This window comes from Stegodyphus dumicola, chromosome 6 (assembly GCF_044657685.1).
Source record: "Stegodyphus dumicola isolate Sdum_Otavi_A_Nest chromosome 6, ASM4465768v1".
NCBI classification, from domain to species: Eukaryota; Metazoa; Arthropoda; class Arachnida; order Araneae; family Eresidae; genus Stegodyphus; species Stegodyphus dumicola.
Genome location: NC_140773.1, coordinates 87,710,019 through 87,726,712, shown reverse-complemented (window position 1 = coordinate 87,726,712; position 16,694 = coordinate 87,710,019). Strand labels below are relative to the sequence as shown.

Sequence of the window (16,694 nt, the reverse complement as noted above, 5' to 3'; positions counted from 1 at the left end):
GCGTTTTGTTGCGTGTATATGTTTTCTCAAGGCTCAATGAGTCTGACGAATCTAGATTACTGATAAAATAACACTTTCTAAAACTAGTTCTAACAGCAATCGCTTTCTCCGAAAATACTATAGCTTTATGTGTAACAGAAACTAAAAGATGTTAGTTTTTTTAAACACAAATTGAAGTTTTAGCACATTTACTCATGGGGAGGTCTGCTGAATGCATGAAAAATGACAAAGATACATGACTGGGTCATGGCTAAGCTCTCGATGAATTTTAAAAAATTCAGCGACCATAAGCGTGTATTTTAAATTTAAACGTATAACTTTAAACATGCATTATTTAAAATGCAATTTTGTCTTTGTAACAATGCTGCAATAAAAGAATTAATTATCCCAAAGGCCGTTAGCCCAGAAGGGCTATTAATTTCGTTTTGCCATTTTGCGTTGAAAGCTTGAAAAGGCGGTTCACGTTTCAAACTGTTTCCACCAAATATTTTAGCTCCGTATTATATTTAAAGAAATTAAATAATGAAGAATCTTCATAAATGTATGTACGTTTCTCACATTGTGATAAAGTGACGGTACCTAGAATTTTGAATAACGTACGTTTCCACCCGAATATGGGCATCTGGAAGCCCAAATTTCAAACTTGGAATTTTCTTTATTATCTATTTCATATTTTATAAAACTTAAAAGAATTTTTGATTAGCAAACTCAACTATTTCAAAGCGAGCAATGACAACACTGTACGAAAAAAAAAAAAAATTATCTCCAGAGCGCGAGACTGTCCAACAGACATTCTAAAGGATATTCTCATTTTAAAATTATTTTGTGATATTGCTGTTGAATCGAACTTTATGGTTTAAGTGCGAAGAACATGATATTTAATAAATAAAGGCAACCCACAAAAAGTTAATAAAATGTCCCACTGGGCGTAATGTAAAATCTGAAAGCTTTCAAACTTTTTTTTATTATTTTATTCATTTCTTTTACTTTTGCAGAATGGTATCGATATTTTATTTTGAAAATATTTTTTAAAAAATTAAATTTTTCTGTCGCAGTATAAAAAGTCAATTTAGGGGTATACATGAAATCTATAAAATTTTAATGGATCTTTTAATGTTTGAAATTTAAAAAAACAACAACTGCAAGACTTTTCTAAAATACTACAGCTTACTGACAGAAGCTTATAATTAGGCTTTATAGAGCGTTAAGTTCGGGACTTGAATATGAAGGAAACAGATATCCCGATGTTCTCTCGGTATTAATAATAATAATAATAATATGGACAACAGCACCGAAATTGGTCTTTATTTGATCATTCCATTTTGAGAATAACTCTTTCAAAAAACTTGATGAAGCAACATATCGCTTTGTTAATGTCAAGAATAATCAAATTCTTAACGTAGGTGCTGTATCCAATCCTCAAAGGCTCCAGTTTCGAGAATTTTCGAGATCGCACAGCCACCTGAAGAAATATGAATCGAATATGATATGTTAAAAACAATTCAAAAGAAGATGGCGCATGATATTATGACTCGATGCTCAAGGAGGCCAGCTGTGCAACGCAACGTCTTTAGGCTCACTACGACCGACTGCACACTGAGTGAATGCTTAAGCTCATGTTAAGAAAAAATAATACTCTACATAAAGAATTTTATAATATTGTATCCTTTGATATTTCCTTTTTTTTTATCCCAAAGGGGCGTTAACCCAGAAGGGCTATTAGTCTCGAAACTGCATTTTGCGTCTAATCACTAAAAGCGTTGAATCACTTAAATTATTGCGACCAAACATTATCTACCTATATTATATTTAAAGAAATTAAATAATGAAGAATCTGAATGAATGTATGTATGCTTCTCGCACTGTGAAAAAACGATACCTAGAACCATCAAATTTTGAATAACGTAGTACTCAGCCCGAATATGAACACTTGGAAGCTCGAATCTTGAATTTCGAAGTTGTTTTATTATCTATTTCATATAGTTTGAAATTTAACGAATTTTTTATTACAAAACTCAACGATTTCAAAGCGAGCTATGGCAACACACTGTACGGAATAAAATACTGTTGCGCGCGTACGAGCTCGTAATAGATGGAATGCGCAAGTCCGATAAAATGTTAGTAAAATTTATTCTTGTCAAAATAAATATAACAGAACGCTGGATTTTTCCTCAGATATAATCGTACAGTATCACGCAATATAATCAGTAGTTATCCTTTAAACTATTAAAGCGTTCAACAGAACGCAATTCACAGCGCAGAGAAAGCTAATCCGATCTGAACTCGCAAAAATAACAACAGCAGCTAAGTAAGCGACAACTGAGCTGAGATGTTTCTCTCCAGCTTTTTAAAGCTTTCAATCGGTTGTGAGAGAGTTCTAGTAATTTCTTTGCTTCTCGAGATTTCTGAAAAGCAAAGAGAGTAGAATTAAGGTTACAGCTAATACAGTAGTCAATTACACTTATTCAAACTAAATATAAATTACCGACATAAACTTTTATTCAATGTTAAAATGCATGTTCTCCTGTATTTTACGTTTCTGGCATAGCTTTCTCTGGAAGTTTGTCACGCGCTGCTTTGCACGGGGAAATAAAGCAATTTTAATTATAATTCTACTAAAAATATCTAACTAAATACAAAATTCGTAACAATATTTTTATCTCCAGCACATGATACAGACTGTCGGAAATTCTAAAGATAAAGCTGCTTTTAAATATTCTTAGCCCAAGAGGCGTTAGCCTAAATGCTCTCGAAACGTGTATGTGTAAAGGACAAAAACACCCCTCGAAAGCACCCAGAAATTTTTTAATAACATTTTGAGATGCATCAAATTAATATACTAAGAATCTCAACAGACGTCGTGAAGGTTCGTAATTATGCTACACTGTATTTATTGTTTTGAAGAACCTAGGATAATAAATACTTTACTTTAAAATTTTGCAGGAAATTACATGCAAAATTGAAATTGTGCCTCCCTTTAACGTAAAATGTTTCTTGAATACTCACCTCTTCATTCAATCCATTTCCATTTTCATATTCTACTAAATTATTTTTCTGATTCATTTCATTCTCTATGTCTTTTCCGTCCACGGTGGAATTTTCATTGTTTCTATTCATATGCAGTTTCCTGGAAAAGAAAAATTCTTTTAGTTGTGATTTAATTGTTTTTCACTATCTCTCTATTTATGAAAGTTCTATGAATGGGTATAGTTTTTTTCAGAGATGTATAGTTGTATCCCCCCCATTACCAAAGCTTATTCATTTATTATCAAAGCTACGAAAATGTCCCCTGAAATCCATAGAAAGACAGTTGTCTTCCATACTAGGATATCAACTTTAATCTGAGTTTTACCGCTGTTCTAGATTAAAAGGAATAACGCATTAAAAGGCCCTTTCAAGTGAGCCGAAAAAATTCCGAATCTCTTTGCTTTTCTGTGCAGTGTTTATCCGAGCCGCATCACTTTCTCGACAGCCTAACTTATAATACGCTTATACCTCAGCAAATTATAACTTATAACCTCAGTAAAATTGACTCTGAAAATTAAATAGAGTCAAAAAGAACTCTTTGAATTTTAGTCCCCAAAAATGTAAGCAGAATGTTTCAAAATTTTTAATAAAGCCTTAAAAATCCCTAAATCCCTAAAAATCCCTAAAAAATGTTGCTCTTCATCGTAATTTATTCGCTTGAAAAATCATTTTCAACTGCAACAACATATAAATATATAGAAACAAACTAAATACCTAATGTAAAAATCGCCCAAAGAAAATGTCAATACAGCTAGACTTCGATATTCTGAATTACTTCCATTAAACGTACATTATGCAGCAGTAATTGATAAATAAATAACTATAATAAGGGAACCTGTGTTCTATTTTTGCAGTAAAATGTATACTGAAATGATTTTTACACTTTCCACATAAACTGTACGCAATATTGATTCCCTCCCCCAGCATTCACATTTCTGACTATAGGAAACAAAAAGTATTACACTTGTATGAGTTCTTCAAGTGGACAATGTTTAGGAAAAGCATGAAATATGCTGCGATTGCAGCAACTGATATACTGCAGCGGAAATTAGGATTAATTTAATTGCATGAAAAGCGAATCTTTCATTTAGTTGAAGGCACTTCTAGGATAAAATTTTCATCAAATTATGTTGTTTCTATTACACCCAGTTTTACTCGACGTGTCATTTTTTTTTTTTTTTTTTTTTTTTTTTTTTTTTTTCTTATGTCAAGTAGCACATTCTTCAGAATAATCATTTCGGGCACTTAGAATGTCTAATACAGATCAATAGCATAATATGTTGTATTATATTAATATTATGTATAATATTAATGTATGTAATATTGTAGAATACGATAAAGAACGTAAAATATTTCCTTTATAACAATATTCACACTAGAATATGATTTTCTGATCCTCTGCCGAGTTCGAATGCCTGAGAAGGCATGGATATTTTTAAGTTGTTTGTTTGGTAAGAGGGCATTCAAAATATACGTATAGCCGAACGTCCTGTCGAATAATTGGTGGTAGGGAAAGAGCGGTGGGAGACCCTCGGACTGCCTCCCAGGATGTTCTCCGTTAAAATTGGGGCGGAGCTTAACAGCCATCAACACCCGGTGATACCTAATATTTAGCCCCGGGAATGCTTAGGTGCCGACCGTTTGTGTGATTATAGGTCGCACTTGAAGGTTGTCTTAGCACGGCTCTCGGTTTTACCAAGTCGATTTGATTTTTCTTCTGCGATCAGTTGTTAGCACATAAAAGGTTGCTCACCGGTCTTAAGTGACCAAAGAGTAGTAAAAAGGCCTTAGTGCGATTTTACTGATTCTTTGCATCTATTTTTCCCTGATGACTGAACTGGTTTAAGGACTTGATCAACATGTCACTGGTCAAACTAATTTTCGCTCGATATGCGGAATTAACTTCCAAAGAGAAGGATTTACCTTTGACTGAGGATGAAAGAATTGATCTGGATTTTCTATTAAAGCTTCTCCCTAACCTATCGGATAAAGTACGTGCAAGTCTGAACTCTGCACGTGGCTCTGAACTAGGCTTAGCGCAAGTCGGTTCTAACCGGTTAGCGTCTAATGATATTGATTCCCATCATGCTGATGTCTCACAACACGATATGCATTGGACTGCTGTTACCAAAAGTACGAAACGTACTCTGAGCGATACTGAATCGGACCCTCCTGAGGTGCAAAACAAATTTGATGTTCTTGCGAACATAGCTGATGATGACTCCGCACTTACTGTCGAACAGTACACGCACAGTACCAGACATGAAGGTGATGTTAGCTTGAAACGAAATCCCAAATCGAAGGCTCCCAAAAGTTTAAAAATCTCGCCTAGTCAGGACATAGGTAGTAAAATTACACAAACACTGAGTTCTGAGTTTGCGGTCAGCAGCCACAATAATGTGGCGCCATCTCGTGAAGGAACTGAGAAACAGGCTGCAGCGAGTAGGTCTGGAACCGAAAACGCAGCGCGACCACTCAGTTATCCAGATGAGGTCACGTGCCCGACTGGGCGAACTGACGCTCATATTCCCCAGGCTGGCGCAACTCAAATGAACACCATGGAGGAGAGACTTAGTGAAAATGCCACTAATGGTGAGGATAACAATAGTATGGACACGGACGCTAGTACGTCTAAACAAAATACAAGCTCAGATGAAAACATAGAAACGGAATTTGTGAAAAAGTCACGGATACCACCCATAACTATTAAAGTAGGTTACCCTACTTGGAAAAACATAGCTAGGGCACTTAAACAGAGAAACATTGAGTTTAACTCTAATAAGAATAATAAAGGGATTAAAATTTTCATCAGAAACCCTGAACATTACAGGCAGACTGTTACTTATTTAAAAGACACGAAAGTGGAACATCACTCTTTCACGCTTCCTGAGGATAAAGACATAAGAGGTCTTTTAAGAGATACAGATACGGTAGAAATACAAGAGGAGTTAGAGGATTTAGGATACAAAGTTGAATCAGTTAAACAACTTACGCGCAGAAGAAAAGGGGAGGTTATTAAACTTCCGCTATTTTTAGTTACTCTGCCTAAGAAACCCAAATCCAAAGATATACACAACGAAACTCACTTATGTGACCTAGGAATTAAAGTCGAAAATTATAAAGGTAGATCGGGCACGCTACAATGCTATAGGTGCCAAGGATTTCATCATACGCAAACTGGCTGTAACTATGCACCCAAGTGCGTGAGATGCGGAGAGGGACATTTGTCCTTTGAATGCCCTAATAAAAACTCTGACTTGCCACCATGTTGTGCGAACTGTAAACAATCTCACACCTCGAACTTTAGGGGTTGTGAGATGTTCCCTAAAAAGAAACAAGATAAGCCAAAAGTCTATACTAGTAGGGTTATAGAAAATAAATCATTTGCACAAGCCCTGTCTACTGGTTTGTATGCAGACACGATCAAGGGAGCAAAAACTGTTTTTGCATACCTGGCCGAGCTTGTATCGGTCATTAAGAGCTCCGGCTTTCTTTTAACACAGCAAATAGGACAAAATGCACCTACTCATAAGGACAAAACTACCATAAATCAAGATCTTAATGGATAGGCACACCACACAAGGAGATCCCATAAAATTAGCATTCTGGAATGCTCATGCCATTCAGAACAAGTTGACGGAATTTTTAAACTTCCTTAACAATCACAATATTGATATTGCCCTTGTAACAGAGACTTTTGCCACGCCATGCGTGCGTATAAATTTGCCTATTACCGCACATACATAGGTGCGATCGTTTGAGTCACCGAGGGGCCGCAATTTATCTGCGAAACCCGCTACAGTCCTGTTTGATTAGCCAAGATAGAAACGACGGACATGAGATGGTCGCAGTCTCAGTGTACTTACCGCAATATGGTAATTTGAATTTCATTTCATTTTATAATCCGCCCAGGAAACTACTGACGGAAAGTGTTCTTTCCAAACTTCTCTCTGACACTAATAAGTATATCCTAACGGGTGATCTCAATGCAAAGCACTCCGAGTGGGGGTGCCGTAAAACTAACCAAAATGGTAAGATCCTCTATGAATTTATAAATAATCACCCAGTTGCCTTGCATGTTACTGAGGAGTATACGTACAGACCACAGAACCCAAGAAATGAAGACCTTCTTGATATTCTTCTGACAAATACTTCAATCCCTATTTATACTGAAGTAAAGCACGAATTGAGCTCTGACCATATACCGGTCATTGCTTACCTAGGCACTACTAAAGAGGCAGAAAATGAAATGATCCGCACGACTGACTGGAATAAGTTCCAGAAGTTTCTCAGTCAGAATCCGCCCATCTTTGATACTCTGAACTCGCGGAAAGATATAGATGATGCAGTTGATACCCTCACTGATTCAATCAATAATGCTATTGAAAATGCCTCTAGACACGTGAGAAGAAATAATAACGCTGGCATTCTGCCACAGGAAATTAGAGAGATGATTAAGGACCGGAATAGGATGAGGAAAGCGTGGCACCTTACATGGAGCCCTCACGTTAAAAGAGATATGAACAAATTAAATAAATTAATTAAAAAGAAAATAGATGAGCATAAGAGAGATGTATGGGAAGAAAAAATTCAGAATCTTAGTCCGAATGATGGCAGTCTCTGGATGTTCATGCGTAACTTGAAAAGGCAGCGTACATGCAATAAGCCGATTTATACTGAAAACTCTGTTGCTCTCAACAATAAAGACAAATCGACGGTCCTTGCGGACCATTTAGAAGAGCAGTTCAGACCTAACATGACGCCCATGGACATTAATTTTGTCAATGAGGCATGCTACTTTGTTAGGGATTGGCTTAATGCCCACACTGCTAAGAGGTACATGGTCACTGCTACCCCCAGTGAGATCAAAGAAATCACAAAGAAGCTTAAAGTCAAAAAGGCCCCTGGCATAGACGGTATTAATAATCACGCACTTAGAAATATGCCCTGCAATGTTGTGACAAAATTCACGAGTATTATCAATGCGTGTCTTAGTCAATGCTATTTTCCCACAAAATGGAAAATCGCAAAAGTTATTTTATTGCCTAAGCCCGGCAAGAATAACACTAAGCCAGATGGGTACAGGCCCATTAGCTTGCTTCCGGGACTAGGAAAGGTGAGAGATTAATCTACAGCAGATTGAAAAACTATATTGAATTACTGCCTGCGGAACAATTTGGTTTCCGGAGAAAGCTTTCAACAACGAAGCAGCTGGTTCGGCTCGTCGAGTTTTGTGGGGATGCGCTTCACAAGAAACAAAATGTCGCCTTACTCATGCTAGACGTGGCGAAGGCATTCGACCGCGTCTGGCATGAGGGGCTTATTTATAAACTTATAAATCTCCCTATGGATAGAGAGCTGATTCAGCTAATTATGTCTTTCATCACTAATAGGAAATTCACTGTGGCTATTGGAAAGGACATCTCCAGTTTACGCACCATGAATGCAGGCGTCCCACAGGGGTCCATTTTAGGGCCCGTCCTGTATTTATTTTATGTTCATGACTTTCCTAGGGCTCACATTGGCAGAAATTACTTTCTTGGGTGCTATGCGGACGATACGGCATTAGCCGTAAAGTCCGCAAACGCACACCATGCAATCAAGAAATTACAGGAGCTTCTACCAGTGGTAGAAAAGTGGTGTAAGACTTGGAGAATTGCTATTAATGCCAGCAAGTCGCAATTATTATTGATGAGGAGGAAAAATACACAGTTGACTATTAACAGTAAGCTCTTCTTATTCTCTGAAGAGATTCCTAGAGTTAGTAAGGCGAAATATTTAGGAGTAATGCTAAATGAAAGATTAAAATGGGGAGATCATATAACAGAGGTCAGAAGAAAAATTTTCACTGTTGTAAATAGTCTCATCCCTATATTGGGTAATTATTCTAGCTTAGACCTCAGGAAAAAGAGGCTAGTTTATATCACGGCAATTAGGCCATTGATGACTTATGCGTCGCCGGCCTGGTGCACGGCTACCAAGGAGGATATAAAAAGACTTCAAATCATGCAAAGCAAAGTCTTAAGGCTTATCACCCATGCTCACTTTTTTGTGAGCAATGCTACACTACACTGTGACTTAAAACTGGACACTCTAGAAGAGCACCTGAATAAGATCAACAGGAAATTCTCCACGAAAGCTCTGAACTGTGACCATATGAGAAATTTTGATATCTTTACCTACGAAATATTGAATGAGGACGCCAAACTGCGCCCACTTGCGGCCCACCTTATCAGGGACCCGAAATTTCCCACCTAGTGCCCACCTGTAAATGATGTACCCAATGTGTTTATTAGCATTCTTAATTTTGTATTTTACTCATTTATTGTACTGTGTATTTCTTAAATTCTCTAGTTTTATTCACATTCTACACTCATTTTATTACTCCCACTTAGTCACGCCTTTACCGGGCCGGTTACTTGCTTGTGAGCTCTTGCGTTGCTGGTCTTCCTATTCTTTATCCGTCTTTCTCCTCCTTACTGCGGACATTATGTGAAGATAGTTCTATGTTATTGTGCCCATCCGGCATAAATTTGATTGAGCCAGATAAACTACTGATCTCAGTGGTATTCTGGATATAAGTTATCAGTCAGTTAGGTGCCGGCCTAGCTTCAACATATACCTGTCTAACCCGTGAGCTCTTCTCGTGTTCATTAACACAAGCACATCGGAGTATCAAACCAACTGCGAACGAACACTAGTTTCGAAAACATTTTATAAACACTCGAAAACTTCATCAACACCAAGTACCATTCAGAACAAGATACAGGAATACCTCGCATAGTGCGGCTTCACTCAACGCTGACCCCGCTAGAGTACGATTAGTAATTTGAGTAATAAATTTCACTCAGTACCGATTGATTCATAGTTCTGCGGTTCGGAAAGATTTTGCACCAGAAATAATACAGACTAAATGTTCCCGATAAAATATGTATTGCCAAAATGACCAGTGCTCATTGATCATGTACACTGCTCAAAAAAAAAAAAAAAAAAAGGGACAGTGCTATATCTCCCGTTCTACTGGGCCGATTGACAAAATTCAAACTGCGTTTTTCATGTCTCGAAAGCGCGACTTAGGATATATATTAGATTTATATATAGCACTAATCTAACATAGGTATTTTGACACAAAATTGGACTTTTTCTGAAATAACATACCACTTTTTTTCCATATTTCGATTCTACGACTCAAATTATGCCAGAATACCAAGTTTTGTAAAAATCGTACGAGTAGTTTTTAAAATATTAGCTCTCGAAATTTTAGCTCCTCAATGTTAATTGAATTTGGCAAATATTTATTAATATCTCTTTTTTTATTTAACGTTTTTGATTTTTTCTCTCACATTTCGAAATTTAGGTTCATTCCAAATAAAATTTACCCATTTTTTGTATTTTTTAAATTTCTATTTTTAAATAATTTTTATAAATTTTTCGAAAAAAATTTTGAATTATGACCTATAAAATTTTTACCATCATCTTAAAGTAGGTGTATTTTTAAGCATATCTGCAAAAAATTAGACTTTTTATTCAAAATTTTCTAAGATATACACAAATTTACATATTTTCGCGTTTTGAAATTTGGCATCTTTTTTTTTTTTTTTTTGAGCGATAATAACGCCAAATGTGGTCTATGGATTTTTGTTACACTGGATTGCCACAGCTATTTTTAACCTTAAATTTCAAGTAAAATTTTATGGAGAATTAATTATATGACATTTTTTCCCCTCAATGATGCGTAATAAATATTTATTAATACTAAATGAAAGGCTATTTTTTTAAATTATCGATGATACTATTCAAATTTTTAACTATTTTTTTTATTTCTCTCTATCTTTTTTAACAAAATAAATAAATAAATAAATAAATAAAAAATAAGAGTAAATTTTTACCTTCGGCGTTTTATCGTCTGCTACATTACTTCGTTTAAATCGAATTGCCTAAAACTGAGAATTTTCGTTTGATGTTTATTTGAATTTTATGACATTAACTGCATAATTTATTTCTAAACAAACTGTTGCTTTTGAAGTGGCTCAGAGAGCGGCTGATACTATCATCCACATTTTTAAAGCACAATATATTTTTATAGAAACATAAGATTTAGAATAATCATTTTTATAAAAGTCAAATTATGATATAAACATACAACCCTCTAGAGACTGAATTAATGGAAGTTCAATGGATATGCAGAAATGATCTGCAGCTACTTAATGGCTGGATAAGTCAGCAGATTCTGTGGACAAGTAAGAATAATTATATAAACGACACCCAACATTCTGGATTCAATTAACAACGAGGATACGATGTTTATTAAATGAATTTAAGAAATTTTAAAACATAAAAAATTAACTCATTTTTTATCCTAAAATGTATTTTTGTGCGTAGCGTATTTTCATTATATCCTAAAATTCTAATTTAAAATGTAATTGTCAAGAACTGAATCCTAATCATCAGTAATATAATGAGTAATTATCACGGTTATTAATAAATCCTTCTTATAAAGTAATTGCAAATATTTAAAAAAACTTTCTGTCTGAATGCAAATATTTTTCTGTGCAAATACTTTTAATTTTATATTAATCAAGATTGCACACGATATTATTTATTTGCACTTCAGTTCTTACCGTCAGTTCTAGTAGAATTTACAAATCAATTATATTTAATTAAGGATTGGATTGGATTGGCTTGGATTATTTAATTATGGCAAAGCACACGAGGGCTATCTGCCTAAAGGGAGGGATTCCTTCGTAGAGGACTTTCTAAGGGAAAATGGCTCATATACGTTACACATGGGGAAAACCACGAAATGCTGGCTCATATACGTTACACCCCACGTTACACATGGGGAAAACCACGAAAACACCCATGCAGACGCCCGTTCGCGGGATTCGAACCTCGGACCGAACTACCAGTGTTCAGCGATTTACCGCTCGGCCGCTGTTTCATCAGGAGGAAAAAAAAACGTCTTTAGGTGACATCCACATACATCACTGGATTCATTCAGCTTCAGTAATTCGAAATTTTTGACGGAATTATTGTCGGAACTGGGACTTAGAAGATAAGTCAAATTAAATATTTCGATAACCCAATAAATTCAAGGTCGAAGTTTCAATATTTGATTTTCGGAGGGAGGGGATATTTTTTCAGTTTTGGTCCATTATCCTAAGTATATTTGCTTCGATTCTTTATTTTTTCATAAAAGCGAAAAATTTACGCATGGTATACATATAACGCATAGCTTCAAATTAAAATTTAATAATATACAGAGTGGTTATAATTAAAGTTCCACATTGAAACGGTCATAAAAAGAAAACTACTGGATCAAATGTTATCAAGCATGGTAATCGTGTAAAGGAGGTCATAGGAATTTATTTTCCGCGAAAAAAAGGAAGTTCGAAACCTCACCACCAGGGGGAAATGGCGCTGTATGCAATATTGTTAAACGAAATATGGGTCGGAATCTAACTTAACCTTTTGTTACACGGGTTTAATATGTTGCATACCCTTAAGAAACTTTGAAGTAGGCAAATTACCATTTAAAAGCGTTAAATTCGATAAAAGTCGAGTGCGCCATCCGTGTAAGTGAGAAATTGGTCCGTGAAAACCACGAATTAGCGATTAGAAAATGTGAGATCGCAAATCACTCTCACAAGTGCGTAAAGTCTGGAAATCGTTTTCTTACAGATCGCTAATTTGTAATTTTTGAAGCCTGAATTCGGCCCTAAAACATGAAGATACTGATTCAAAACGCTTTTAATCGATTTGGGCCAAAGAAATCCCTCATGTTATCTATCTAGTTCCATTGCATTCTCCTACTGCATTCGATTGCATAGCAGTCATTCCACACCGTTTAGTGTTGAATGACAGCTAGTTTTATAACTGAACCATTTTTCTCTGAAGAGCAGGCGACAGCTGGACCACTGCGATTGCAGCTCACTTAGAGTCAATGTTAAAATGTTTCGTGACACATGAACTGCAGTAACATGGAATTTTAGATACTACGATTTTTATGCATGGCTGGGCCCCCACCTCACGTGTGTCGCACAGTTACTTAGGCAACATTTCACGAATGAACGTCTTATAGGCCGATAATTCCCCTCTTCCCACCAGACCTCAATCTCTGTGACTTTTGGCTATGAGGTTATCTCAAAAGCACTGTTTATGGTGATAATCTAAACAATTTGGCAGAAATGAAAAGTGTCCGTAACATTTCTCCTGATATGCTAAGAACTGCTGTTGAGAATGCAGTAACAGGATTTAACTTGCTCTCGGAAAATGCTGGGCGCTACATTGAACATGCTTTGTAACACGTTTCGGAAACTATTAAACACATTTTAAACAGATGTTTTCATGTCTTATTTCATTTACCAATATTGTATACAGCGCCATTTTTCCACTGGCGGTGAGTTTTTGAACTCTTTTTTTTCCCCGCGGAAAATAAATTCCCATAACTTCCTTTACACGATTCCCAAGTTTGATAACATTTGGTCCGGTAGTTTTCCTTTTATGACCATTTCAATTTGGAACTTTAATTATAACCATCATGTAAATTAATCTTTAAAAGTCTGACAGTTTGGTTCAAGTCCCAGCTTTAAAAATATATATATTTAAATATAATATTTTATATCAATCCTCTTAGAAAGAATGTTTTAAGAAGCTAATTTTTCTCTCGCGTTATAGATTGTATAAAAAAACATGGTCTTTAATATGATTTAGATTGCTTCAGCCGATATAAGAATCGGGTAACTCGGTGGTACAGAATAAACCCTGCTGGACTGTTTTATTTCTTTGTCATTTAGTAAAAATCTTTTAATTAAAATATTTATCCTTTGGGCTTCGATTCAAACTTTACTTATAGTTAAAGTGACTAGAAAATGAAAAGCTGTCTTCAGCTGACACGCAATTCATGTAATTGATATTTTAAAAAATTGACAACAATGCAAAATTTATGGAAGTCTAGCAATCGAAAAATCTTAATTTTCTTGTGTGAGCACTTAAAATAACTGTAGACAGAAAGAAGAAAATTAAGGAGAAAACTAAGCAAAAATTTGCAGGGAAATTTGGCTGTCAGACATACCAAGATGTTTCAAAAAGTTCGACTCTTTTGAATATACCTTCAGGATACTTCAAAGAATTTAGGTGTTCAAAGAGAAAACACTTGGACGTGTACACCACCACCACCAAATACATCAATTGAGCTTGTGTTAACAGAAAAGACAAAAACGATATCATTACAGATTAAAGTGAAGAGCGACTGGTTGTAGACTATATGGTTGTATAAATTTAACTTACGTTATAGAACATCATATGGTATCATAAATGGAGAATCCCATGACTTTCTCAGTCGAATTATTTGAAGATTCAGCAGTTTATCCAGTGATGTATGTGGATGTCACCTAAAGACGTTTTTTTTTCCTCCTGATGAAACAGCGGCCGAGCGGTAAATCGCTGAACACTGGTAGTTCGGTCCGAGGTTCGAATCCCGCGAACGGGCTGTCTGCATGGGCGTTTTCGTGGTTTTCCCCATGTGTAACGTGTATGCGAGCCAGTTTCCTTTAGAACGTCCTCCACGAAGGCATCCCTCCCCTTAGGCAGATAGCCCTAGTGTGCTTTGTCATAATTAAATAAACCAAAACCTCTTGATGAAACCAGACTTTCCTTTCATCTCACACCTTTAAAATGTTTAGCCTCTAAAGACTGATAAAGGCTCTGACAAATACTTCGTGAAGAACTTTCTAAGAGAAACCAGCTGGCATGCACGGTACACACGAGAAAATCCATGAAAACGCCCATGCAACCAGCCCGTTTACCGGGTTTCGTACCGCAGAGTGAACTACCAGTGTTCAATGATTTTCTACCGCTCAGCCGTTTGTGGGCCTTTATGAAATGGAAGGCGATAACTTTATTTAAAATGATTGTCAGAAAGACCAAGATATTTCGAAAAGTTGGATGCTTTTTAATATACTTGCAGAATGCCTAAAGAAAAAGAGCAAGAATAAAGTAGAATGCCTGAAGAAAAAGAGAAGAAAAAATAAATTTTTGCGTAAAATTTAGTATTTGTATTTTTTTAAATTTAAAACCTTTTAATCTTATGATATTTGATTCTTGCGATTTCAAAAATAAAATATTTGACTAAAATCTCAATAACATTTTAAGAAACCAAATGTAGGATAAAATTGGGTAAAGCAATGGGCACAATGATAAAACTGTTTAAAGCAGCGTATGCAAGTCATCCTAAGTTAAAATGTCAGGTATACATATCTCTTATTTACATATATCTTTTCTGAACGGAACATTGGAAGGCGTGTTAACTGTGGTTTACTGTATATTCTCTTTTAATATATGCAGTTTTCAAACGCATCATAGTCTGAGTTACAAAGTATTCTTCCAAAAGGAACGCAATTCAAATAAATAAAATCAAATTCTGGAAAATTTATATTGATAAATATATTTAAAATGCTCAGTTCGAAGGAATAAATAGAAAATTTTAAAACAATTATCTGAAGAGACAATCCAACACAAACAATTAAAATAAAAATATAAAAATTTAAAAATTTCCTAAAATAACTATGATAAAAAATATATATAAAGAAAACTATTTGAAAAAAAATAAACACTGCACCTTTATTTACGCAGTTCGAATAGGTAAATAGAAATTTTTAAAACAGTTATTCGGAAAAAAAAAAAAAAAACATGCAACTTAAACAATTAAAATGAAATTCGAAAAAGAACAAAATACTTAAAATAATAACAGTTATAATAAAAAATATAATATAAAGAATATTATTTGGAAAAAAGGAATGATGGTGACTTTTTTTCCTCTCACGGGAAAGGAAACTAGGTTGCCATATATTAAGAAGTTCGCCAAGTGAACTATTCTTGGCGCAAACTGAACAAAAAGTGCCAACATAAATTTGTGAATTTCTCCGTAAATTTCGATCCAAATTTTACAAAATTTCATATTTAGGCGTAATTTGAGCTGTAGAATCGAAATATGTAAAAAAATTGGTATGTTATTTCAGAAAAAGTCCGATTTTGTGTCAAAATACCTATATTAGAATAGTGCTATATATAAATCTAATATATATCCTAAGTCGCGCTTTCGAGACATGAAGAACGCAATTTGAATTTTGTCAATCGGCCCAGTAGAACGGGAGATATAGAACTGTCCTTTTTTTTTTTTTTTTTTTTTTAGCAGTGTACGTTCGCCAAGAGACGTCGCAGACTCACATAGCAAACTTACCTTCAACCTCTACGACAACCGTATTGCAAACCACTTGAAGCCCATGCTTATGTATCGTGCTAAATAAACTCGCGCTTTAAAGGTATGTGCTAAAAGCTCATTACTTGTGTTTTGGCGTTCTGACAAGAAAGACTGGGTTACTAATGCAGTGTCTGAGAGTTGATTTAAAGCTTTTTTTTTAACCTCTTCGTTAAAAGTTACTGAGAAAAACAAAACATACTCTTTAAAGCATTATTGCTATTAGATAACAGCACCAGGTCTTCTTACTGGATTTCCTAATCTTTGTAAATAATGTCAGATTTAATTTTCTTTCCCAAAATACTACCTCCATGCTACAACCCATGGATCAAAGGACTATTTCAATATCAAAAGGCTTTTTATTTGAGAAAGGATGCTTTCACAGGCAATCGAAGCAGCCTCTGGTGAA

General features: G+C 35.2%; 1 protein-coding gene across 4 annotated transcripts in view; it reads right to left on the bottom strand.

The window, feature by feature from the left end:
• The window catches only part of LOC118190329 (uncharacterized), a 315,144-nt gene that overhangs the window by 11,465 nt on the left and 286,985 nt on the right, over window positions 1-16,694 (bottom strand). For all 4 annotated transcript variants that reach the window (XM_085818638.1, XM_035361033.2, XM_035361034.2 and 1 more), the window contains one exon: window positions 3,007-3,127. In XM_085818638.1, coding sequence (XP_085674764.1) covers window positions 3,007-3,127 — 121 coding nt within the window. The remainder of the gene's footprint in view (window positions 1-3,006; window positions 3,128-16,694) is intronic.